Below are 25,086 nucleotides of genomic sequence, written 5' to 3'. Positions count from 1 at the left end.
CAACATCTACTGTTTCTTCTTCAACTTTCCTGGTAATGTCCTAAAAAAAATCACTAAAAGATTGGTTAGACATTACCTACCATGCACAGAGCCATGTTAACTATCCCTAACCAGATCTGTTAGAATACCTTTCAATAATTTACCCACTATTGATGACAGGTTCATGAGCTTATAATTTCCTAACACAATTTCAGAGCCCTTTTTAAACAACAGAACAATATTAGCTATCCTCCAGACCTCCGGCACTTGGTAAGGATATCTTAAATACCTCTGCTAGGGCCCCTGCAATTTCTGCACAAGTGTCCCACAAGTGGATGCCTTTCATGCCCTGAGGATTTATCCACCCTAATTGGTCTCAAAACAAAAAGCACCTCCTTCTTTGCAGTCCAAATAAAGTTCATGACCTCACTGCCATTTTGCCTTAGTTCAATAGACTGTTTCCTGGGTAAATGCAGTTTCAAAAAATCCGTTTCAGATCTCCACCATGTCTGTCAGCTTTATGCACAGAGGTTCATGCTGACATTCAAGTGGGCCAATTTTGTCCCTTGCTATCCTTTTGCTTTTGATATTCTGCAACTGCAGGAGCTCTTGGGGTTCTCCTTCACTTGATTTCCTTTTGTCTCATGCCCTCTATTAGCCCTCCTGATGTCCTCTTTGGAGAGGGTTCAGAGCAAGAAGGCTGCGAGTGAACTGCTGATTTTTCAGAGTAAAGGGAGATTTTCTTAACTACTCAGGTTAAAGAGAGGTGAGACTGCGCAGGCAGCCAGTAAAGAGCAAAAGGTTTAAGAAGGCCGCCATATCCAGCGGGCAGCAAAGTGATAGGACTTTGGCTCAATGGGATTAGTTGGTAACAGGACAAAGCGAGGTAAGAAGTATGTATGTGAGGCCAGTTTTCTGTGCTCAGTGTCAGATGTGGGAGGTCCTGGAGACCCCCAGCCTCCCGGACGGCCATATCTGCACCAGGTGTGTCGAGCTGCAGCTCCTGAGGGACCAAGTTAGGGAACTGGAGATGCAGCTCAATGACCTTCGCCTGGTCAGAGAGAGTGAGGAGATGACAGAGAGGAGTTACAGGCAGGTAGTCACACTGGGGCCAAGAGACAGACAAGTGGGTCACAGTCAGGAGAGGGAAAGGGAAGAGTCAGGTACTAGAGAGTACCCCTGTGGCTGTACCCCTTGACAATAAGTACTCCTGTTTGAGTACAGGCAACCTACCTGGGGGAAGCGGCAGTGGCCATGCCACTGGCACAGAGTCTGGCCCTGTGACTCAAAAGGGTAGGGAAGGGAAGAGGAAAGCAGTAGTGATAGGGGACTCTATAGTTAGGGGGTCAGACAGGCGATTCTGTGGACGTAGGAAAGAAACTTGGATGGTAGTTTGCCTCCCAGGTGCCAGGGTCGGGGATGTTTTGGATCGCGTCCAAGATATCCTGCGATGGGAGGGAGAACAGCCCGAGGTCGTAGTGCATATTGGTAACAATGACATAGGTAGGAAGAGGGAAGGGGTCCTGAGAACAGCCTACAGGGAGTTAGGAAGGCAGTTGAGAAGCAGGACCGCAAAGGTAGTAATCTCTGGATTACTACCTGTGCCACATGACAGTGAGTATAGGAATAGAATGAGGTGGAGTATAAATGCGTGGCTAAGGGATTGGAGCAGAAGGCTGGGATTCAGAATTCTGGATCATTGGGACCTCTTTTGGGGCAGGTGTGACCTGTACAAAAAAGACGGGTTGCACTTGAATCCCGGGGGACCAGTATCTTGGCGAGAAGGTTTGCTAACGCAACTGGGGAGAGTTTAAACTAGATTTGTTGGGGGGTGGGAACCAAACTGAAGAGACTGGAGAAGAGGAGATTAGCTGACAAATAGAGAAAGCTTGTAGACAGTACAAGAGGGAAAAGAGGCAGGTGATAGAGAAGTAACACGCTCAGACTGAAGGCTTGAGATATGTCTATTTTAATGCAAGGAGTGTTGTGAACAAAGCAGATGAGCTTAGAGCATAGATCAGTACTTGGAGATATGATGTGGTGGCCATTACAGAGACTTGGATGGCTCAGGGACAGGATTGGTTACTTCAAATGCCGAGTTTTAGATGTTCCAGAAAAGAGGTGGGGGCATGGAACTGTTGATCAGAGATAGTGTCACGACTGCAGAAAAGGTGGACATGGCCATGGAGGGATTGTCTACGGAGTCTCTGTGGGTGGAGGTTAGGAACAGAAAGGGGTCAATAACTTTACTGGATGTTTTTTTATAGGCCGGCTAATAGTAACAGGGATATCAAGGAGCAGATAAGGATACAGATCCTGGAAAGGTGTAATAATAACAGAGTTGTTGTGATGGGAGATTTTAAATTCCCAAATATCGATTGGCATCTCCCTAGAGCAAGGGGTTTAGATGGGGTGGAATTTGTTAGGTGTGTTCAAGAAGGTTTCTTGACACAGTATGTAAATAAGCCTGTAAGAGGAGAGGCTGTACTTGATTAGGTATTGGGAAATGAACCTGGTCAGGTGTCAGGTCTCTCGGTGGGAGAGTATTTTGGAGATTGTGATCTCCTGTCTCCTTTACAATAGCATTGGAGAAAGATAGGAACAGACAAGTTAGAAAAGTGTTTAATTGGAGTAAGGGGAATTATGAGGCTATGAGGCAGGAAATTGGAGGCTTAAATTGGAAACAGATGTTCTCAGGGAAAAGTACAGAAGAAATGTGGCAAATATTCAGGGGTTTATTTGTGTAGAGCTCTGTATAGGTACGTTCCAATGAGACAGGGAAGTTATGGTAGGGTACAGGAACCGTGGTGTACAAGGGCTGTAATAAATCTAGTCAAGAAGAAAAGCTTACAAAAGGTTCAGAGAGCTAAGTAATGTTAGAGATCTAGAAGATTATAAGGCTACTAGGAAGGAGTTTAAGAAGGGAATTAGGAGAGCCAGAAGGGACCATCAGAAGGCCTTGGCGGGCAGAATTAAGGAAAACCCCAAGGCATTCTACAAGTATGTGAAAAGCAAGAGGATAAGACATGAAAGAATAGGACCTATCAAATGTGACAGTGGGAAAATGTGTATGGAACTGGAGGAAATAGCAGAGGTACTTAATGAATACTTTACTGCAGTATTCACTATGGAAAAGGATCTTAGTGATTGTAGTGATGACTTGCCGCAGACTGAAAAGCTTGAGCATGTAGACATTAAGAAAGAGGATGTGCTGGAGCTTTCAGAAAGCATCAAGTTGGATAAGTTGCTGGGACTGGACAAAATATGCCCCAGGCTACTGTGGGAGGCAAGGGAGGAGATTGCTGAGCCTCTGGCGCTGATCTTTGCATAATCAATGGGGACGGGAGAGGTTCTGGAGGATTGGAGGGTTGCAGATGTTGTTCTTTTATTCAAGAAAGGGAGTAGAGATAGCTCAGGAAATTATAGACCAGTGAGTCTTACCTCAGTGGTTGGTAAGTTGATGGAGAAGATCCTGAGAGGCAGGATTTATGAACATTTGGAGAGGTATAATATGATTAGAACTAGTCAGCATGGCTTTGTAAAGGGCAGGTCATGCCTTACGAGCCTGATTGAATTTTTTGAGGGTGTGCCTAAACACATTGATGAAGGAAGAGCAGTAGATGTAGTGTATATGGATTTCTGCAAGGCAATAGATGAGGTACCCTATGCAAGGTTTATTGAAAAAGTAAGGAGACATTGGACCAAGGGGACATTGCTTTGTGGATCAAGAACTGGCTTTCCCACAGAAGGCAAAGAGTGGTTGTAGACGAGTCATATTCTGCATGGAGGTCGGTCACCAGTGGAGTGCCTCAGAGATCTGTTCTGGGACCCTTACTCTTCATGATTTTTATAAATGACGTGGATGAGGAAGTGGAGGGAGGAAGTTTCCTTCTTTCCTCTTTTATCCTGATCTCCCATGTTCTTCCTGCTCTCACACCAGCCCCATCACCATTCATCTTTCTCATCCTCCATCTTGCCTATCAATCAAACACTTATTGTTTAGGTTCCGCTCCTCCCATCTTAATTCTATGCTCCATCTTCTTCTCCAATGAGATTCCACTATCCTCTGTCCTTTGTCACTTACACCAATTGTCTCCAGCTTCTGACACCATCCCTACTCTGTCATCCCACATCTGCCCATCACCAGTCCTTAACTGGATCCATATATCACCAGCCAGCTCACACTCCCCTTCACTCCTTTTCTATTGTAAAGTAAAGCAAAGTAAATGTATTCTCAAAGAACAAAAATGTCTCCATATACAACCCTGAATTTCATTTTCTTGCAGGCATACTCAACAAATTCAATAACCTTAATAGAATCAATGAAAGACCACTCCAAATGTGCAGACAACTAGTGTAGAAAAGAGAACAAACTGTGCAAATAAAAGGGAGAAAAGGAGGAAAATAAAATAATAATCATAATTACCAGCTTGAGTTGAGAAAAAATGTAATAATACTATTAATAATCAGCACTATCAAGGGCAGATGTCATTCACCAAAATCTTGCCTTAAAATAAAAACACATGAAAGATATCCACCTTACTGTAAATCCAAGCCTGATCCTATTTTAGAGCCAGGGGACCGATCCATTATTACAAATAGGACAATCCATAGTAACCATCCGGATAAAATATTTGAGGATAAATGAGAAAGATCAAGTTACTTAATAGATCAAGCCATTCCAAACACACACAACATACAGAAATCATTAAGTGAAAAACGCCAGAGGTATGTGTTAATTAAGTTCATCAACTACGAAAGGAGATACTAAATGTAAATTAGATAAAATTAGGGATATGAAAAATAGGCAATTTGCACAGTGACTCACATTGAATCATGTCTCTGGTGCTATCTGTGAGGAATTTCGTATGTTCTCCTGGTCACCACCAGGGAAACTCCTTGATGTTCCCATTGCTTTCTATGTTCCAAAAACATGCAAGTTGATAAAGTAATTGGCCATATACTTGATGTCAGTATACTAGTGAAATTCTACTTTCTATCCTTACAGAACCAGTTGTAACCTTTCCTTCATTGACAATTACTTCAACTACAACAAGAGGTATGGGATCAGCTGTAATGCAGTAGGGTGATAGCTGTGATGGAAATGGATGACAACAGCAATGATACACTCCTGATCCACTGCAGAGCCTGTCCTGGATCCGTGTTTCACCCATTCAGTTCAGCTCACACTCCACCCATTCCAGAGATGGCACTGGAAGCTGTTGACCCATTACTTACACTGAATTTTCCCACATTCAACAACGATGGAATTATTTAGTATCCTGCTCAGCTAAACTGAAAAATTTGTTAAAAAAAAATAAAAAAAAAATTAAATAAATAAATAAATAAAATTGCAGATGTCGCAAGAAACTTAAGATTGCTCTAGTAGGTGATTTTGACTTTCAATATATAGATTGGGACTCCAATACTGTAAAAGGACTAGATGGGATAGTTTGTCAAATATGCTCAGGAAAGTTTCCTTCATCAGTATGTAGAAATTCCAATGAAGAGCATGCTCTACTGGATCTGCGATTAGTGAATGAGACAGGGTGAATGAAAGAAGTTTGTGTAGGGGAACACTTTACATCCAGTGATCACAATTCCATTTGTTTCACAGTAAGTTTGCAAAAAGATAGATCTGGTCCATGGGTGGAGATTTTAAATTAGAAAAAGGCTAATTTTGATGGTATCAGAATTGATTTAGTAAATGTGGATTGGCATAAGTTGTTTTCTGGCGAAGGTGTATTTAGGAAGTGGAAGGACTTAAGTGAAATTATGAGAGTACAAAGCTTCTACATGCCTGTCAGAATAAAAGGTGAAGATAACAAGTGAAGGACATCTTGGTTTTGAAGCCGTGGTTAAGAAAACCAAAGGAGGTACACAGCAGGTATAGGCAGGTAGCAACAAATGAGGTGTTTATGGAGTAGAGAAATGCAAAAGAACACTTGCAAAATGCAAAAAGAAATCTGGAGGACAAAAAGAAAGCATGAGGTTGCCCTAACAGACAAGATGAAAGAAAATCCTTAGGGATTCTACAGTTATGTGAAGAGCAAAGAACTGCAAGGGACAAAATTGGTCCTTTGGAAGACAAGAATGGTTATCCATGTGTGGAGCCAAAACAGATGGAAGAGATCCTAAATGATATCTTTGCACCTGTATTTACTCAAGAGATGAACAGTGTCTAGAGAAGTGAGGCAAAGCGGCATCTACTTCATGGACCCAACAAAGATTACAGAGGAGGAGGTGCTTGATGTTCTGAGGCAAATTAAGGTGTATTCATCCCCAGAACCTGACAAGGTGTTCCCTTGGAACCTACAGGAGTCTAGTCCAGAGATTGTCAGGGCCCCAGCAAAGATATTTAACTCATCCTTAGTGACAGGTGAGGTACCAGATAGTCATATTTGTTCCACTGCATAAGAAAAGCACTCAACAAAGGAAATTATAGGCACATGAGCCTGATGCCAGTAGTGGGAGTTACTGGAAGGTATTCTAAGGGACTAGATATTTAAGTATTTGGATAGACATAACTGATTAAGGATAGTTAGCATGGCTTTGTGCATGGTAGGTCATGTCTAACCAAACTTGTGGAGTTTTTCAAGGAAGTTACCAGGAAAGTTGATGAAGACAAAGCAGTTGATGTTATCTACGTGAACTTTAGCAAGGCATTTGACAAGGTCACGCATGAGGGATTGGTCAAGAAGGTTCAGTCACTTGGCATTCAAGACGAGGTAGTAAATTGGCTTTGAGCGAGAAGCCAGAGAGTGGTAGGAGCTGCTTGCATCTCTGATTGGAGGCCTGTCACTAGTGGAGTGCCACAGAGAACAGTGCTGGGTCTAATGCATCTATATCAACGATCTGAATGATAATGTGATTGACTGGATCAGCAGATTTGTGTATGACGCCAAGATTGTGGGAGTAGTGGACAGCAGGGAAAGCTATCATGGCTTGCAGCAGATCTGGATCAGCTGGCAAAATGGGCTGAAAAACGGAAGATGGAATTTAATGCAGACAAGGGTGAAGTGTTGTACTACTGCAGGATCAACTGCATCTTATACAGTGAACAGTAGGGCAATGAGGAGTGTTGTAGAACAAAGGGAGCAGGGAATACAGGTCCATCATTCAGTGAAATTGGCATCACAGGTTGTTAAGAAAGTTTTTGGCACATTGGCCTTCCGAAATCAAAGAGTTCAGTACAGGAGATGGGATGTTATGTTGAAGTTATGTTACAGGAACGATGTAAATAAGATTGAAAGAGTACAGAGAAAATTTACAAGGATGTTGTTGGGACTGGAGGACCTGAGTTATAAGGAAAGATTAAATAGGTTTTCTTGGAACGTAGAAGATTGAGGGGAGATTTGATAGAGGTATACAAAATTATGAGGGATATAGATAGGGTAAATGCAAGCAGGCTTTTCCACTGAAGTTTGGTGAGACTACAGCTAGAAGTTATGGGTTAAGGGTGAAAGGCGAAAAATTTAAGCGGAGTATTTTTTCACTCAGTGTCACGAAAGTGTGGAATGAGCTGCCAACACAAGTGGTGCATGCAAGTTCCGTTTCAATGTTTAAGAGGTTTGGACGGGTACGTGGATGGTAGGGGTATGGAGGGCTATGGTCCCAGTGCAGGTCGATGGGAGTAGGCAGCTTAAATGTTTCAGCATGGACTAGATGGGCTGAAGGGCCTGCTTCTGCACTGTACTTTTCTGTGACTATGATGCTAAGTTTATAAAAAATTACTTATAATTTTGGGTGAACTTTACATGTTACTGTGTGTTCCAATCCAGATTTGATGTGACTTTGCTTATTGTTTCAATTCTGTCTTTTCCAGGGTCAACATCAACTGGAACTTTAATAACAGGTATAAACTCTTCCTCATGTGAAGTTCAAAGTTCAAAGTAAATTTATTATTAAAGGACATCTAGTATATGTTACCATATTTGACCCCAAGATAAATTTTCTTGTAGGTATTTCAGGAAAAATAAAAAAATACAATATAATTTACCAAAAAACCATATAAACAAAGAATGACAAACTAAAATGCAAAGGAAAGCAAACTACAAATCAAAAAATTGAACTGAGAATGAGTTGTAAAATTCTCCTTGAAAGAAAATCAGTCATAGAATCAGTTTGAAATTGTGTAAGCATCTCCATCAACCATTTTACCTGCTGTATTCCCTTTCACACCCAAACAGTTACTGTGCATTTTAACATATCCTCAGTGTGGTGACCATACAGACCGAGAAGGTTACATGAGAAAAGGCATTCTGCGATCAATCACACTGTGATGAGATTGTACACTTCACACTGACACAAACTTCAGCAACAGATACAAAATGAGTTCTTTGTTCAAATTCTGTGAATCTCCTGCAGAACACGGATGGAATTGCTCAGAAACTTCCTTAACTAAGCCGACAATTCGGTTTCCAGCCAGAACACCAACAACATCCTCGATCCCATTAACAACCACATCAGAAACAAATATTGAAGCATTTTGCACGAACCACAAAAGTCACTGCATGTCTCAATCCAATCATTCATTAATATCTTCACCAGACATTGATGGAATTGAATTATTTGAACTTACTGTTTCATCTCTCTTTAATCCAGGATCGACACCAACTCCAATCACAACATCAGGTATAAACTGTCAAAAATACAGGAATGTGGTCACATTTAACAATCACAAAATCTACCATACTAATGTATTTTTGTGCTTTTGAACATCATGACTGGCAGGGCAATGTCAAGAATGCAAAACCCACAAAACATTGGAGGAGCTCAGCAGGTCAGGAGCACAAGACCACAAGAAGATATTAGAGTATAACTAGGCCCTTCAGCCCATTGAGTCTGCTCTGCCATTCCATCATGGCTGATCCTGGATCACTCTCAACCCCATGCACCTGCCTTCTCGCCATATTCTTTGATGCCCTGACCGATCAGGAAACGATCAACTTCCGCTTTAAATATACCCATGAATTTGGCCTCCACCACTGTCTGTGGCAGAGCATTCCACAGATTCACTACTCTCTGGCTAAAAAAATTCATCTGTACCTCCATTCTAAAAGGTCACTCTTCAATTTTGAGGCTGTGCCCTCCAGTTCTAGATACCCCCATGATAGGAAATATCCTCCTCATATTCATCCTATCTAGTCCTTTCAATATTCCATAGGTTTCAATGAGATTCCCTCCCCCATTCTTATAAATTCCAGTGAGTACAGGCTCAAAGCTGCCAAACGCTCCTCATATGTTAACCCCTTCATTCCCAAAATCATCGTGAACCTCCTCTGGACTCTCTCCAATGACAACACATCCGTTCTGAGATAAGGGGCCCAAAACAATTGACAAAACTCCAAGTGCAATCTGACTAGTGCCTTTTAAATGCTCAGCATCATCTCCTTGCTTTTAGATTCTAGTCCCCTTGAAATTAACGGCAACATTGCATTTGCCTTCTTTACTACAGACTCAACCTGTAAATTAACCTTCTGGGAGTCTTGGACGATGTCTCCCAAGTTCCTCTGCACTTCTGATGTTTGAACCTTCTCCCCATTTAGATAATAGTCTACAATATTGTTCCCTTTACTAAAATGCATTATCATACATTTCCCATCCCTGTATTTATTCTGCCACTTGTTTGCCCATTTTTCCAATTTGTCTAAGTCCTGCTGCAATCATATTGCTTCCTCAGCTCCAGTTATCTTTGTATCAACCGCAAACTTTGCCACAAAGCCATCAATTCCATTATTCAAATCACTGACAAACAATGTGAAAAGTAGCAGTCCTAATATTGACCCCTGAGGAACAGGACTAGTCACTGGCAGCCAACCAAAAAGGCCCCTTTTATTTCCACTCACTGCCTCCTGCCTGTCAGCCATTTCTCATCCATACCAGTATCTTTCCTGCAATGCCACAGGATTCTATCTCGTTAAGCAGCCTCATTTGTGGCACCTTATCATCTATGAAAATGAACGAGCAAAGAAATGGCAGTTGGAATACAGTGTCATGCTTTGGTCATGCTCTTTGGTAAAAGAAATAAAAGTGTAGACTATTTTCTAAATGAAGATAAAATTCAAAAATCGAGACACAAAGGGTCTGTGGAGTCCTTGCACAAGATTCCTTATAGGTTAATTTGCAGATTGAGTTGATGGTAAGGAAGGCAAATGCAATGTTAGCATTCATTTCAAGAGAATATAAAGGCAAGAATGTAATGTTGAGGCTTTATAAAGAACTAGTGAGTCCTCACTTGGAATATTGTGAGCAGTTTTGTGCTCTTTCTTTTAGAAAGGATGTACTGACACTGAAGAGGATCCAAAGAAGGTTCACGAAAATGATTCCATGATTGAACAGCTTGATGGAGAGTGTTTGATGGCTGAGCCTGTATTCACTGGAATTCAGAAGAATGAGGGATGACCTCATTGAAACCTATTGAATGTTGAAAGGCCTCAACAGAGTGGATGTGGAGAGGATGTTTCCTATGATGGGAGAATCTAGGACCAGAGGAGATAGCCTGAGAATAGAGGGGCATCCTTTTAGAATGGAGATGAAGAGAACTTTCTTTAGCTGGAGAGTGGAGGATCTGTGGAATTCTTTGCCACAGGTAGCTTGGAGGCCAAATCTTTATGTATTTTTAAGGCAAAGGTTGATAGATTCTTGATTGGTCAGGGCATGAAAGGATAAGGTGAGAAAGTGGCAATTGGGGTGAGAGGGAAAATGGAGCAGACTCGATTAGCAAAATGGCCTAATTCAGCACCTATATCTTTCGGTCTTATGGACTTTTGAATAGACAGACGATATTTCAGGCCGAGACTCTTCTTCAGGACTGTGAGAGAAGGGAAAAGATGCCAGAATAAGAATAATATGGACTTCCTCGTGTTTACATGTCAAGAAAATTGTGCAGTTACCTCAATTCTTTAAATGCTCAGCTGTAGTCAATAAACAGCATCCTGACACAAGTACCAGTATGGTCCAGATGATCCAAGGCCACGTGTAGTGCCATTAAGATTGCTTCTGCTATAGACCTTTAGTGACGATAGGCAAGTTGCAGTGGGTCCAGGTCCTTGCTGAGACTAGGGTTGATTCTAGACATAACCAAACACTCAAAGCACTTCATCACCATGGATGTGAGTGCTATAACCAATCATTAAGGCAGCTCACTCTGCTCCACTTGAGATGCTCATTTCAAGGTATAACTGTAAATATTGGGAAGCAAGTTAATTCAATGAAGGCAGAAATGAGATGAATAGACAAGGGGAAACTTATTTCTCATCATCAGTGACCCAATTTCAATCCAATGCCACTTTCAATATAATCTTTTTGATCTTGAAATATTAACAATACAAATCTGGCAGAGAAAAACCTAATGAGGTTAGTAATCTCTTCTGAATAAGACCAACTGCTCTTAGATGGGACAGCTTCTCAACTTCTGTGCACTGATTGATGATGGAATGATTTTCTAGTCTGTCTATTTACACCATCTACTGTGTTTCTTCAAGCACCAACATCGATCACAACTCCAACAACAGGTAAGAAATGAACAACCTGCTGTCCACAAACCTGGGGAAAAGAGTTTTCAAGAACATACTTCTCAGTCTTGATGTAGCTGTGGAAAAAATTATATCTTGCATGATAAACAGAAACTTGCAAGAAGTCCACAGTGGCTTAACAGATGCAGACTTCACCAAAAATTGGTTCTTGATCCTCAGCAACAAGAGTGGCCCTCCCTGATGAGAGGCATTGCCCCTGAATGCTGACAGAATTCTGAGACTTCACTCAGGAATATTAGGACACTTACTAAAAACACAAAATGCTAGCAGAACTCAGCAGGCCAGCCAGCATCTATGGGAGGAGGTAGTGACGACTTTTCAGGCCGAAACCCTTCATCAGGAGTGAAGTAACGTGGGATGGTCGAGGGGGGATAAGAAGTGGGGGGGAGGGATGAAGTAGAGAGCTGGGAAGTGATAGTCTGGAGGGAAATGGGCTGGGGGAAGGTGGAGAATTATGGGAAATAAAAGAGAAAGAAAGGTAGGGCTGGGGGGAGATTATAGTGAGGGGGGAAAAGAGAGAGAAAGAGAACCAGATTAAATTATAGATAGGGATGGGGTAAGGAGGGGCAGGGGTATCAACGGAGGTCTGTGAGTTGAATGTTCATGCCGGCAGGTAGGAGGCTACCTAGGCGGGAGATAAGGTATTGCTCCATCAACCTGCGTGTGGCCTCATCTTGACGGTAGAGGAGGCCATGGACAGACAGTGGGAGTGGTCTGTGGAATTGAAGTGTGTGGCCACAGGGAGATCCCGCCACTGCTGGAGGACTGAGCGCCGGTGTTCGGCGAAACGGTCTCCCAGTCTGCGATGGGTCTCCCCAATGTATAAATGGCCACATCAGGAGCACTGGATACAGTATATCACCCCAGTTGACTCAAAGGTGAAGTGGTGCCTCACCTGAAAGGACGGTCTGGGGCCTAGGATGGTGGTGAGGGAAGAAGTGTGGGGGGCAGGTGTAGCACTTCTTCCGTTTGCAGGGATAAGTGCCTGGAGGGAGGTCGGTGGGGAGGGATGGGGGAGATGAATGGACAAGGGAGTCGCGTAGGGAGCGATCCCTGCAGAAAGCCGAGAGTGGGGGGGGAGGGGAAGATGTGTCTGGTGGTCAGATCCTGTAAGTGTTGGGGGAGGTTGATACTCCTGCTCCCCTTACCCCATCCCTATCTATAATTTTAGTCTGGTTCTCTTTCTCTCTCTTCCCCCCCCCCCCCCCCTCACTATAATCACCACCCAGCCCTACCTTTCTTTCTCTTTTATTTCCTATAACTCTCCACCTTCCCCCAGCCCATTTCCCTTCAGCCTATCACTTCCCAGCTCTGTGCTTCATCCCTCCCCCCTCTAATTCTAAGACTGTGGCCTCTTGTCCTGGACTCATCCACCAGGGGAAACAGCCTTTCCACATCTTCCACAGGCTTTGAGGAAAGAGAAGCAGAATAAAGGGTGTAAAGGTAGTAAACTAGAAGGGCTAAAGTGTGTGTACTTCAATGCAAGAAGCATCAGGAACAAATTGGATACATACATGGAATTATGATGTAATGGCCATTACAGAGACTTGGCTGGCACCAGGGCAGGAATGGATTCTCAATATTACTGGATTTCAGTGCTTTAAAAGGGAAAGAGAGGGGGGAGAAAGGGGAGGAGGTGTGGCATTACTGGTCAGGGATACTATTACAGCTACAGAAAGGGTGGGTAATGTAGCAGGATCCTCTTTTGAGTCAGTATGGGTGGAAGTCAGGAACAGGAAGGGAGCAGTTACTCTACTGGGGGTATTCTATAGGCCCCCTGGTAGCAGCAGAGATACCGAGGAGCAGATTGGGAGGCAGATTTTGGAAAGGTGCAAAAATAACAGGGTTGTTATCATGGGTGACTTTAACTTCTCTAATATTGATTGGCACTTGATTAGTTCCAAGGGTTTAGATGGGGCAGAGTTTGTTAAGTGTGTCCAGGATGGATTCCTGTTACAGTATGTTGACAGGCCGACTAGGGGGAATGCCATACTAGATCTAGTATTAGGTAATGAACCGGGTCAGGTCACAGATCTCTTAGGGGTGAGCATCTGGGGGACAGTGATCACCACTCCCTGGCCTTTAGCATTATCATGGAAAAGGATAGAATCAGAGAGGACAGGAAAAATTTTAATTGGGGAAGGGCAAATTATGAGGCTAGAACTTGCGGGTGTGAATTGGGATGATGTTTTCACAGGGAAATGTACTATGGACATGTGGTTGATGTTTAAGGATCTCTTGCAGGATGTTAGGGATAAATTTGTCCCGATGAGGAAGATAAAGAATGGTAGGGTGAAGGAAACATGGGTGACAAGTGAAGTGGAAAATCTAGTCAGGTGGAAGAAGGCAGCATACATGAGGTTTAGGAAGCAAGGATCAGATGGGTCTATTGAGGAATATAGGGTAGCAAGAAAGGAGCTTAAGAAGGGGCTGAGAAGAGCAAGAAGGGGGCATGAGAAGGCCTTGGCGAGTAGGGTAAGGGAAAACCCCAAGGCATTCTTCAATTATGTGAAGAGCAAAAGGATGACAGGAGTGAAGGTAGGACCGATTAGAGATAAAGGTGGGAAGATGTGCCTGGAGGCTGTGGAAGTGAGCGAGGTCCTCAATGAATACTTCTCTTCGGCATTCACCAATGAGAGGGAACTTGATGACGGTGAGGACAATATGAGTGAGGTTGATATTCTGGAGCATGTTGATATTAAGGGAGAGGAGGTGTTGGAGTTGTTTAAATTCATTAGGATGGATAAGTCCCCAGGGCCTGACGGAATATTCCACAAGCTGCTCCACGAGGCGAGGGAAGAGATTGCTGAGCCTCTGGCTAGAATCTTTATGTCCTCGTTGTCCACGGGAATGGTACTGGAGGATTGGAGGGAGGCAAATGTAGTCCCCTTGTTCAAAAAAGGTAGTAGGGATAGTCTGGGTAATTATAGACCAGTGAGCCTTATGTCTGTGGTGGGAAAGCTGTTGGAAAAGATTCTTAGAGATAGGATCTATGGGCATTTAGAGAATCATGGTCTGATCAGGGACAGTCAGCATGACTTTATGAAGGACAGATTGTGTCTAACAAGCCTGATAGAGTTCTTTGAGGAGGTGACCAGGCATATAGATGAGGGTAGTACAGTGGATTTTAGTAAGGCATTTGACAAGGTTCCACACGGTAGGCTTTTTCAGAAAGTCAGAAGGCATGGGATCCAGGGAGGTTTGGCCAGGTGGATTTAGAATTGGCTTGCCTACAGAAGGCAGAGGGTTGTGGTGGAGGGAGTACGTTCAGATTGGAGGGTTGTGACTAGTGGTGTCCCACAAGGATCTGTTCTGGGACCTCTACTTTTCATAATTTTTATTAACGACCTGGATGTGGGGGTAGAAGGGTGGGTTGGCAAGTTTGCAGACGACACAAAGGTTGGTGGTGCTGTAGATAGTGTAGAGGATTGTCGAAGATTGCAGAGAGACATTGATAGGATGCAGAAGTGGGCTGAGAAGTGGCAGATGGAGTTCAACCTGGAGAAGTGTGAGGTGGTACACTTTGGAAGGACAAACTCCAAGGCAGAGTACAAAGTAAATGGCAGGATTCTTGGTAGTGTGGAGGAGCAGAGGAATCTGGGGGTACATGTCTACAGATCCCTGAAAGTTGCCTCACAGGAAGATAGGGTAGTTAAGAAAGCTTGTGGGGTGTTAGCTTTCATAAGTCAAGGGATAGAGTTTAAGAGTCGCAATGTAATGATGCAGCTCTATAAAACTCTGGGTAGGCCACACTTGGAGTACTGTGTCCAGTTCTGGTCGCCTCACTATAGGAAGAATGTGGAAGCATTGGAAAGGGTACAGAGGAGATTTACCAGGATGCTGCCTGGTTTAGAGAGTATGGATTATGATCAGAGATTAAGGTTTTACTCTTTGGAGAGAAGGAGGATGAGAGGAGACATGATAGAGGTGTACAAGATATTAAAAAGAATAAACAGAGTTGATAGCCAGCACCTCTTCCCCAGGGCACCACTGCTCAGTACAAGAGGACATGGTTTGAAGGTAAGTGGAGGGAAGTTCAGGGGGGATATTAGAGGAAGTTTTTTTACTCAGAGAGTGGTTGGTGCGTAGAATGCACTGCCTGAGTCAGTGGTGGAGGCAGGTACACTGGTGAAGTTTAAGAGACTACTAGACAGGTATTTAAGGAATTTAAGGTGGGGGATTATATGGGAGGCAGGGTTTGAGGGTCGGCACAACATTGTGGGCCGAAGGGCCTGTAACGTGCTGTACTGTTCTATGTTCTATCTACTCTTTCTAACCCTTTCAACATCCGAAATGTTTCTATGAGATCCCCTCTCATTCTTCTATACTCTAATGAATACAGTCCAAGAGCCGACAAACGCTCCTCATATGCTAACCCCTGCATTCCAGGAATCATCCTCATAAATCTTCTCTGAACTCTCTCCAACATCAGTCCATCCCTTCTAAGATAGGGGGCCCAAAACTGCGCACAGTATTCCAAATGAGGTCTCACCAGTGCCCCATAGAGCCTCATCAACATCTCCGTACTCTTATGCACTGTTCCTCTTGAAATGAATGCCAACATAGCATTCGCTTTCCTTACTACCGATCCAACCTGGTGGTTAATCTTTAGGGTATCCTGCACAAGAACCCCCAAGTCCCTTTGGATTTTTTAATTTTCTCCCCATCGAAATAATCATTGCCCGATTATTTCTTCTTCCAAAATATACAAACATACATTTCTCAACATTGTATCTCATCTGCCATTTCTTTGCCCACTCTCCTAAACTGACCAAGTCTCTCTGCAACCTTTCCATTTCTTCAACACTTCTTGCTCTTCCACCTATCTTGGTGTAATCCACAAACTTAGCCACAAAACCATTTAATCCATAATCTAAATCATCGATGTACAGTATAAAAAGAAGCGGCCCCAACACCAACTCCTGCGGAACACCACTAGTAACCAGCAACCAAACAGAATAGGATCCCTTTATTCCCACCCTTTGCTTTCTGCCTATCAGCCAATGCTCCCCCCAGTCCAATATCTTTCCTGTAATTCCATGGGCTCTCATTTTATTAAGCAGCCTCTTATGCGGCACCTTATCGAAGGCCTTTTGAAAATCCAAATACACAATATCCACAGCCTCTCCCTTGTCAATCTTATTTAAGATTACCTCAAAAAATTCCAATAGGTTGGTGAAGCAGGATCTTCCCTTCATGAAACCATGCAGTCTTGGGCCTTTCTTGTCATGCACCTCGAGGTATTTCATAACTTCGTCCTTGAGGATCGACTCCAATAACTTCCCAACTACCGATGTCAGACTAATAGGTCTGTAATTTTCTTTTTGCTGCCTCCCTCCTTTCTTAAACAGCATAACTACATTTGTGACCTTCCAGAGTCTATTGATTCCTGGAAGATCATTTCCAATGCCTCCACATTCTCCAAAGCCACCTCCTTCAGAACCTGTGGGTACACTTCATCCGGTCCGGGAGACTTATCTATCCTTAGCCCATTTAGCTTCCCAAGCACTTTCCCTTCAGTAATCTTGACTGTACATAATTCTATTCCCTGAGACCTCTGGCTATCAGGTATGTTGCTAATGTCTTCCACAGTGAAGACTGATGCAAAATACTCATTTAGTTCTTCTGCCATCTCTTTGTTAGCCATTATAATTTCTCCAGCATCATTTTCAATCGGTCCTATATCTACCTGTGTCACTTTTTTACTCTTCATATATTTAAAAACTCTTAGTATCCTTTTTTATGTTAATTGCCAACTTCTTTTCATAATTCATCTTTTCTTTCCTAATGACTTCCTTAGTTTCCTTCTGTAAATTTTTAAATGTCGTCCAGTTCTCAGTTTTCCCACTAATTTTTGCTTCCTTGAAACTGAACTCATCATATTATGATCACTACTTCCAAGGGGTTCCATTACCTCTAGCTCCCTAATCGCCTCAGGTTCATTACACAGCACCCAATCCAAAACAGCCGATCCCCTGGTGGGCTTATGGACAAGCTGCTCCAAAAAGCCATCCTGTAGGCATTCTACAAACTCCCTCTCCTGAGATCCAGTACCTTCCTGACTTTCCCAATCCACTTTCATATTAAAATCCCCCATAATTATGTTGACAGTTTCCTTCTGACACACTTTTTCTATTTCTAACTGTAACTTGTAGTCCACAACCCGGCTGCTGGTTGGAGGCCTGTATATAACTGCTATTAGTGTCTTTTTACCCTTGCCATTTCTTAGCTCGACCCATAAGGATTCTACCTCTTCTGATCCTACGTCCCTTCTTTCTAGTGAATTCATATCATTGCTTACTATCAGGGCCATACCACCCTCTTTACCTACCTTCCTATCTTTCCTATACAGTACACTGTGTATCCTTGGACAGTCAGCTCCCAATCTCATCCATCATTGATGGCCACAATGTCATACCTTTTAACCTGTAGCTGTACAACAAGGCTATCCACTTTATTTCTAATGCTGTGTGCATTTAAGTACAGTACATTTAGATCAGTATCTGTTACCAATTTTGCTATATTTCTATTGTACAGCAAATTATCCTGTCTATTCACCTGCCTGTCCTTCTTGCCATGTTTGCTGAACAGTATCTTTGACTTATTTCTATTTTTCTCTTCCTCGACCCTAACACCCTGGTTTCCTTTCCCCCTGCCAACTTAGTTTAAACCCTCCCTAACAGCTATATTAAACAATCCCACCAGGATATTAGTACCCTTTGAGTTCAAGTGTAACCCATCGTTTTTGAATAAGTGATACCTAAAAAAACGATGGGTTACGCCTGAACTCAAAGGGTACTAATACCCTGGCAGGATTGTTTAACTATGAAAGGAAATACAAATTTTACATTATATAATATTATGATATGAAACATTGCTAACTTCCACAGTTAGTGACTCACATTGAATCATGACTCTGGTGTCATCTATGAGGAGTTTGCACTTGAAGATTAAATACCTGTATCTCGGTTGGACAATCAACATCAGGGGTGCACAGAGAGAACTTTTAATCAGGGTGGTGATGGAGGTTTTAAAAGACAGAGATTCACGGTGGTTTCTCTGATTTGAGGAGCAACCAATCAACAAGAGGGATTCATTAGAAAAGCTTCTTCCCCACTGCCACACGATTCCTAAATGGGCATTGAACCCATGAACACTACCTCCCATCTTAATATAAATTTCTATTTTTGAATGATTTTTAATCTATTCAATATACATATACTGTAATTGATTTACTTACATTTTCTTCTATATTATATATTGCATTGAACTGCTGCTGCATTAACAAATTTCACTACACATACTGGTGATAATAAACCTAACTCTGATACTATGGAGGGGGACAGCCTACCAGGGGCAGCCTCAGTAACCACATATCTGATACCGAGTGTGGTACTGTGGCTCAGAAGAGCAGAGAAGTGAAGAGGACTGCAGTGTTGACAGGGGATTCCTTCGCCAGAGCAACAGAAACGAGGTTCTGTGGGCGCAATAGACACAACTGGTGTCGGGACCAGGGATGTGTTGGATGAGGTCCATGGCATCCTCAAAGGAAGGGTGAGCAGGCAGAAGTCTTGGTACATATTGGCAAAAATGACATAAGTAGGCAAGGCGAGAAGGTCATGAAGAGAGATTGTAGGGAGCTGGTTAGAACACTGAAAGGCAGGATCTTCAGGGTAGTAATCTTTAGATTGCTGCCTGTGCCACGCATCACGGAAGGAAAGAATAGAATGATCTGGTAGGTGAATGCGTGGTTGAGGCACTGGTGCAGGGGGCAGGGCTTCAGATTTATGGATATTGGGAGCTGTTCTGGAGACCTGTACAAATGAGACAGATTACATCTGAACCGGAAGGGGCCCAATATCCTTGTGGGCAGATTGGCTAGAGTTGTTCAGGTGAGTTTAGTTTGGCAGGGGATGAGAACTGGAGTGATAGTGCAGAAGATGAGGTAGTTGGTTTACAAACAGAGACACTTTATAGTGAGACTCCAAGCAAGGAGATGCTGATGATAGAGCAACATCAGAGTTTTTCCAGGAGGTTACCAGGGAAAGTGGATGAAGGGAAGGCAGTGGATGTTGTCTACATGGACTGCAGTAAGGCCTTTGAAAAGATCCCGTATGGGAGGTTAGTTAGGAAGATTCATCGCTAGGTATACATGGTGAGGTAGTAAATTGGATTAGACATTGGCTCAATGGGAGAAGTCAGAAAGTGGTAGTGGAGGATTGCTTCTCTGAGGGGAGGCCTGTGACTAGTGGTGTGTCACAGGGATCAGTGCTGGGTCCATTGTTATTTGTCATCTATATCGATGATCTGGATGATAATGTGGTAAAATTGGATCAGCAAATTTGCTGATGATACAAAGATTGGAGGTGTAGTGGACAGCGAGGAAGGTTTTCAAAGCTTGCAGAGGGATTTGGACCAGCTGGAAAAATGGGCTGAGAAATGGCAGATGGAGTTTAATGCAGATAAGTGTGAGGTATTGCACTTTGGAAGGACAAACCAAGGTAGAACATACAATGTAAACAGCAGGACACTGAGGAGTGCAGTAGAACAGAGGGATCTGGGAATACAGATACAATATTCCCGAAAAGTCACAGGTAGATAGGGTCTTAAAGAGAGCTTTTGGTACATTGGCCTTCATAAATCAAAGTATTGTGTATAAGAGTTGGAATGTTATGGTTGTATAAGTTGTATAAGACATTGGTGAGGCCGAATTTGGAGTAGTATGAGCAGGTTTGGTCACTTAATTACAGGAAGGATATTAATAAGGTTGAAAGAGTGCAGGGAAGGTTTACAAGGATGTTGCCGGGACTTGAGAAACTGAGTTACAGAGAAAGGTTGAATAGGTTAGGACTTTATTCCCTGGAGTGTAGAAGAATGAGGGGAGATTTGATAGAGGTACATAAAATTATGCTGGGTATAGATAGAGTGAATGCAAGCAGGCTTTCTCCACTGAGGCTAGGGGAGAAAAAAACCAGAGGACATGGGTTAAGGGTGAAGGGGAAAAAGTTTGAAGGGAACATTGGGGGGAGGGGTTTCTTCACACAGAGAGTGGTGGGAGTGTGGAATGAGCTGCCAGATGAAGTGGTAAATGCAGGCTCACTTTTAACATTTAAGAAAAACTTGGACAGGTACATGAATGAGAGGGGTATGGAGGGATATGGTCCAGGTGCAGGTCAGTGGGACTAGGCAGAAAAATGGTTCAGCACAGCCAAGAACGGCTGAAGTGCCTGTTTCTGTGCTGTAATGTTCTATGGTTCTATTTCAGTGAACAGGAGAAGTTACAATATACAAGTAGACAAAAATCGAAAAGGGTGAACACAGGACTGAAGGTGTTATATCTGAATGCATGCAGTATACATTGTAAGGTGGATGAACTTGAAGCACAGTTGTGAATTGGCAGGTATAGTATTGTAGGCAAGGATACACATTGTATTGAAAGGATAGTCAGGTAGCCAGAGGGGATGACATTGCTCTGTTAGTAAAAAAATAAAATAAAATCATCAGCAAGTGGTTACATAGGATCGGAAGCTGTTAAGTCATTGTGTATAGACCTAAGGAACTGCAAGGGTAAAAATACCTTGATTGGAGTCAAATACAGACACCCCCCCCCAAAACAGTAGTAAGGATGTTGCCTACAAATTACAATAGGAGATAGAAGATGCATGCCAAAATAGCAATATTACAAAAGTCACATGGGACTTCAATATGCAGGTAGATTGGGAAAAATCTGACTGGTGCTGGAGGAGGAATTTCTAAAGTGTCTATGAGATGGCTTTTTAGAGCAGCTCTGGTTGAGCTCACTAGAGGATCAGCTATACTGGACTGAGTGTTGTGCAATGAACCAGAATTGATTAGAGAGTTTAAGGTAAAAGAACCATAGAACACTACGGCACAGTACAGGCCCTTCAGCCCTCCATGTTGTGCTGACCCATATAATCCTTAAAAAAAGTACTAAACCCACACTACCCCATAACCCTCCATTTTTCTTTCATCCATATGCCTGTCCAAGAGGCTCTTAAATACCCCTAATGTTTTAGCCTCTACCACCATCCCTGGCAAGTCATTCCAGGCATCACAACCCTCTGTGTAAAAAACTTACCCCTGATGTCTCCCTTAAACTTCCCTCCTTCAATTTTGTACCTATGCCCTCTGGTGTTTGCTACTGGTGCCCTGGGAAACAGGTACTGACTATCCACCCTATCTATGCCTCTCATAATCTTGTAGACCTCTATCAAGCCCCCTCTCATTCTTCTACGCTCCAAAGAGAAAAGTCCCAGCTCTGCTAACCTTGCTTCATATGACTTGTTCTCCAATCCAGGCAACATCCTGGTAAATCTCCTCTGCACCCTCTCCATAGCTTCCACATCCTTCCTATAATGAGGTGAACAGAATTGAACACAATACTCTAAGTGCGGTCTCACCAGAGATTTGTAGAGTTGCAACATGACCTCTCTACTCTTGAACTCAATCCCCCTGTTAATGAAGCCTAGCAACCCATAGGCCTTCTTAACTACCCCATCAACCTGTGCAGCGACCTTGAGGGATGTATGGATTTGAATCCCAAGGTCCCTTTGTTCATCCACACTCTTAAGTAACTGACCATTAATCCTGTACTCAGTCTTCTGGTTTGTCCTTCCAAAATGCATCACCTCACACTTGTCCGGATTGAACTCCATCTGCCATTTTTCTGCCCAACTCTGCAGTCTGTCTATATCCTCTTGTAACCTTCAACCACCTACAGCTCCATCCACAACTCCTCCAATCTTCATGTCATCCACAAACTTACTCACCCATCCTTCCGCCTCTACATCCAGGTCATTTATAAAAATCACAAATAGCAGGGGTCCCAGGACAGATCCCTGTGGCACTACACTAGTTACGGACCTCCAGGCAGAATACTTTCCTTCCACAACTACCCTCTGCTTTCTTCCTTTAAGCCAAGTTTTTATCCAAACAGCCAAGGTTCCACTTATCCCATGCCTCATGACTTTCTGGATGAGTCTCTCATGAGGGACCTTGTCAAATGCTTTGCTAAAGTCCATGTAGACCACATCCACTGCCCTACCCTCATCAATTTCTTTTGTTACCTCTTCAAAAAATTTGATTAGGCTTGTGAGGCAGGATCTTCCCTTCACAAAGCCATGTTGACTATCCATGAGTAGACTGTACTTCTCTAAATGCTCGTAGATCCTATCCTTAAGAATCCTTTCCAGTAGCTTGCTTACCACCGACGTAAGACTCACTGGTCCATAGTTCCCAGGTTTCTCCCTATTACCTTTTTTAAACAAGGGAACTACATTTGCCATTCTCCAGTCCTCTGGCACTTCCCCTGCAGCCAAAGAGGATTCAAAGATCATAGCTAATGCCCCTGAGATCTCTCAATTCCCACAACAACCTGGGGTGTATCATATCCGGCCCTGGGAATTTATCAATCTTAATGTTTTTAAGAAGAGCCAGCACTTCTTCTTCCTTAATCTCCACATTGTCCAGCACACAGGTTCTCCTAAGTCCTTTCTTTAGCTACTTCCTGATTACCCTATATTTCTCATAAGCCCCTCCTACTTCCTGCTTCTTATATCTAACACATGCTTCCTTCTTCCTCTTGACAAGTTGCCTCACAAGTTTCGTCAGCCACGGTTTCCTTTTCCTACCATTTTTTCCTTGCCTCAGTGGGACAAGGAACCCATCCTGAACCCAAGGAACCAAGGAACCCAACCCTATCCTGAACCCAGTTCAAGTGGTCCCTAAACTTCTCCCACATTACTTCTGTGCTTTCCCCTTTGAACATCTGTTTCCAATTTACTTTTGCTAGCTCCTGTGTTACGTACCCCATAACTGGGTGTTTAACCAGCAGAGAAAGAAGAATCCGTTGGAAACTGGTGGTACCAAACTAGAGGTGTTTATTAATAAAAATAAGCAAAACCATATCAATAATGCAAATATATATATAAAACAAGTTAGCAGTATAAACCTATAAGTGTAGGAATAATAATAATCAATAATAAACAAGCTCTATCGATGTCTAGGGGTAAATAAATGGTCATAGAAAAGTATAAAGTTCAGTTCAGTTCATGAGTGCTGATGTAGTTATGGTTGTTGTATTGTAATCGTTGGAGAGAGAGAGAGCGAGCGAGTGAAATGTAACAGCTACAGTCAGGCTTCCTTTGCTTTCTTAATCCGTCGTATCGGTGTGGTCATTCAGTTATGACCTCTCCATCCTTCTGCTAGACCGTTCTTCTGTGGTGGACTCGTCACTCTGGCATGAGCGGACACACACATAAGTCCCCACCGGCCCTGCTTTTACACAGATAGCCTTAATGACCGATCTCCTGGTTCGGTCTCCAAAGCCCCCACCTTTCTTGGGGGTTCCAACACTCAATCAGTGTCCACTGGCGTGTCTGGAGGGTGTCTCTCCAGATCTGTCTTTTCATCCCTACTCACGGGGTCTCAGCTATCCATCACTCCTGAATGACTGTGTCCATCAAATAAGGCCACTCCTTCAGTCCACTGAGGAATGTTTATGAGCAAAATAGTAGAAGACAAATAACCCTTGCAGAAGTCATAGTACAGTAACATCAACAGTCTCTCTCCCCCTCTTATCTGTAGCAAATGTTCTTGCCTGGGCTTTATCTCTCTTATGGTCAGCATAGCAACAGTAATAGTTCGTGTTTCTCGGGGGGGGGGAATGGTTAACTCTGTACCCCATTGTCCATCAGGTCTGTTCATCACTCATAACACCTGCCTCATCCCTTCAAAGTTAGCCCTTCCCCAGTTAAGCACTTTACTATTTCATCTGATTTTATCCCTTTCCATAGCTATGCTGAAGCTAAGGCAGTTGTAGTCACTCTCACCAAAATGTTCCCCCACCAAGAGGTCTGTCACCTGACCAGGTTCATTACCCAGAACTAGATCCAGTATAGCCTCTCCTCTCATTGGCCGGTCCATATACTGTGTCAGGAATCCTTCTCGAACACACCTGACAAATTCAGCCCCATCTATCCCCCTTGCACTCAGGAGGTGCCAGTCAATATGAGGGAAGTTGAAATCACCCATAACTACTGCCCTGTATTTCCTGCACCATTCTAAAATCTGCCTGCTTATCTGCTCCTCGGTGCCCCGAGGGCTATTTGGGGGCCTATAGACTACTCCCAGCACAGTGATTGATCCCTTCCTATTTCTGACTTCCACCCAGACTGACTCCGTGGACACGCCTTCTGCAGCGTCCTCCCTTTCTATAGGCCTTTCTAGGTGATACTATCCCTGACCAGCAATGCCACTCCACCCCCTCTCTACACCCCCATCCTATTCCATTTAAAATACCTGAACCCCGGGACCTGCATCACCCAATCCTGCCCTTCGTCCAACGAAGTTTCAGTGATGGCCACAACATCGTAATTCCACGTACTAATCCATGCTCTAAGTTCATCTTCCTTGTTCCTAATACTCCTAACATTGAAATAGACACATTTCAACCCCTTTAACTGGCTACAATTATGTTCTGTCCACTGCCTGTCCTTCCTCTCAACTCAGAACTCTTAGCATCATGCCCTTGTCCTTCTACCTTAATCCC

General features: G+C 43.2%; 1 protein-coding gene across 1 annotated transcript in view; it reads left to right on the top strand.

Annotated features, from left to right (window-relative positions):
• Positions 1 to 25,086, top strand: part of LOC140729837 (mucin-6-like) — a 432,642-nt gene that overhangs the window by 298,354 nt on the left and 109,202 nt on the right. The window contains exons 19-22 of the mRNA XM_073050050.1: positions 4,988 to 5,038; positions 7,805 to 7,834; positions 8,584 to 8,613; positions 11,466 to 11,495. Of these exons, the coding sequence (XP_072906151.1) occupies positions 4,988 to 5,038; positions 7,805 to 7,834; positions 8,584 to 8,613; positions 11,466 to 11,495 (141 nt within the window). The remainder of the gene's footprint in view (positions 1 to 4,987; positions 5,039 to 7,804; positions 7,835 to 8,583; positions 8,614 to 11,465; positions 11,496 to 25,086) is intronic.

The sequence above is a fragment of the Hemitrygon akajei genome, chromosome 6 (genome assembly GCF_048418815.1).
Source record: "Hemitrygon akajei chromosome 6, sHemAka1.3, whole genome shotgun sequence".
Classification (NCBI taxonomy): Eukaryota; Metazoa; Chordata; class Chondrichthyes; order Myliobatiformes; family Dasyatidae; genus Hemitrygon; species Hemitrygon akajei.
This window is presented reverse-complemented; position numbering and strand designations above follow the sequence as displayed.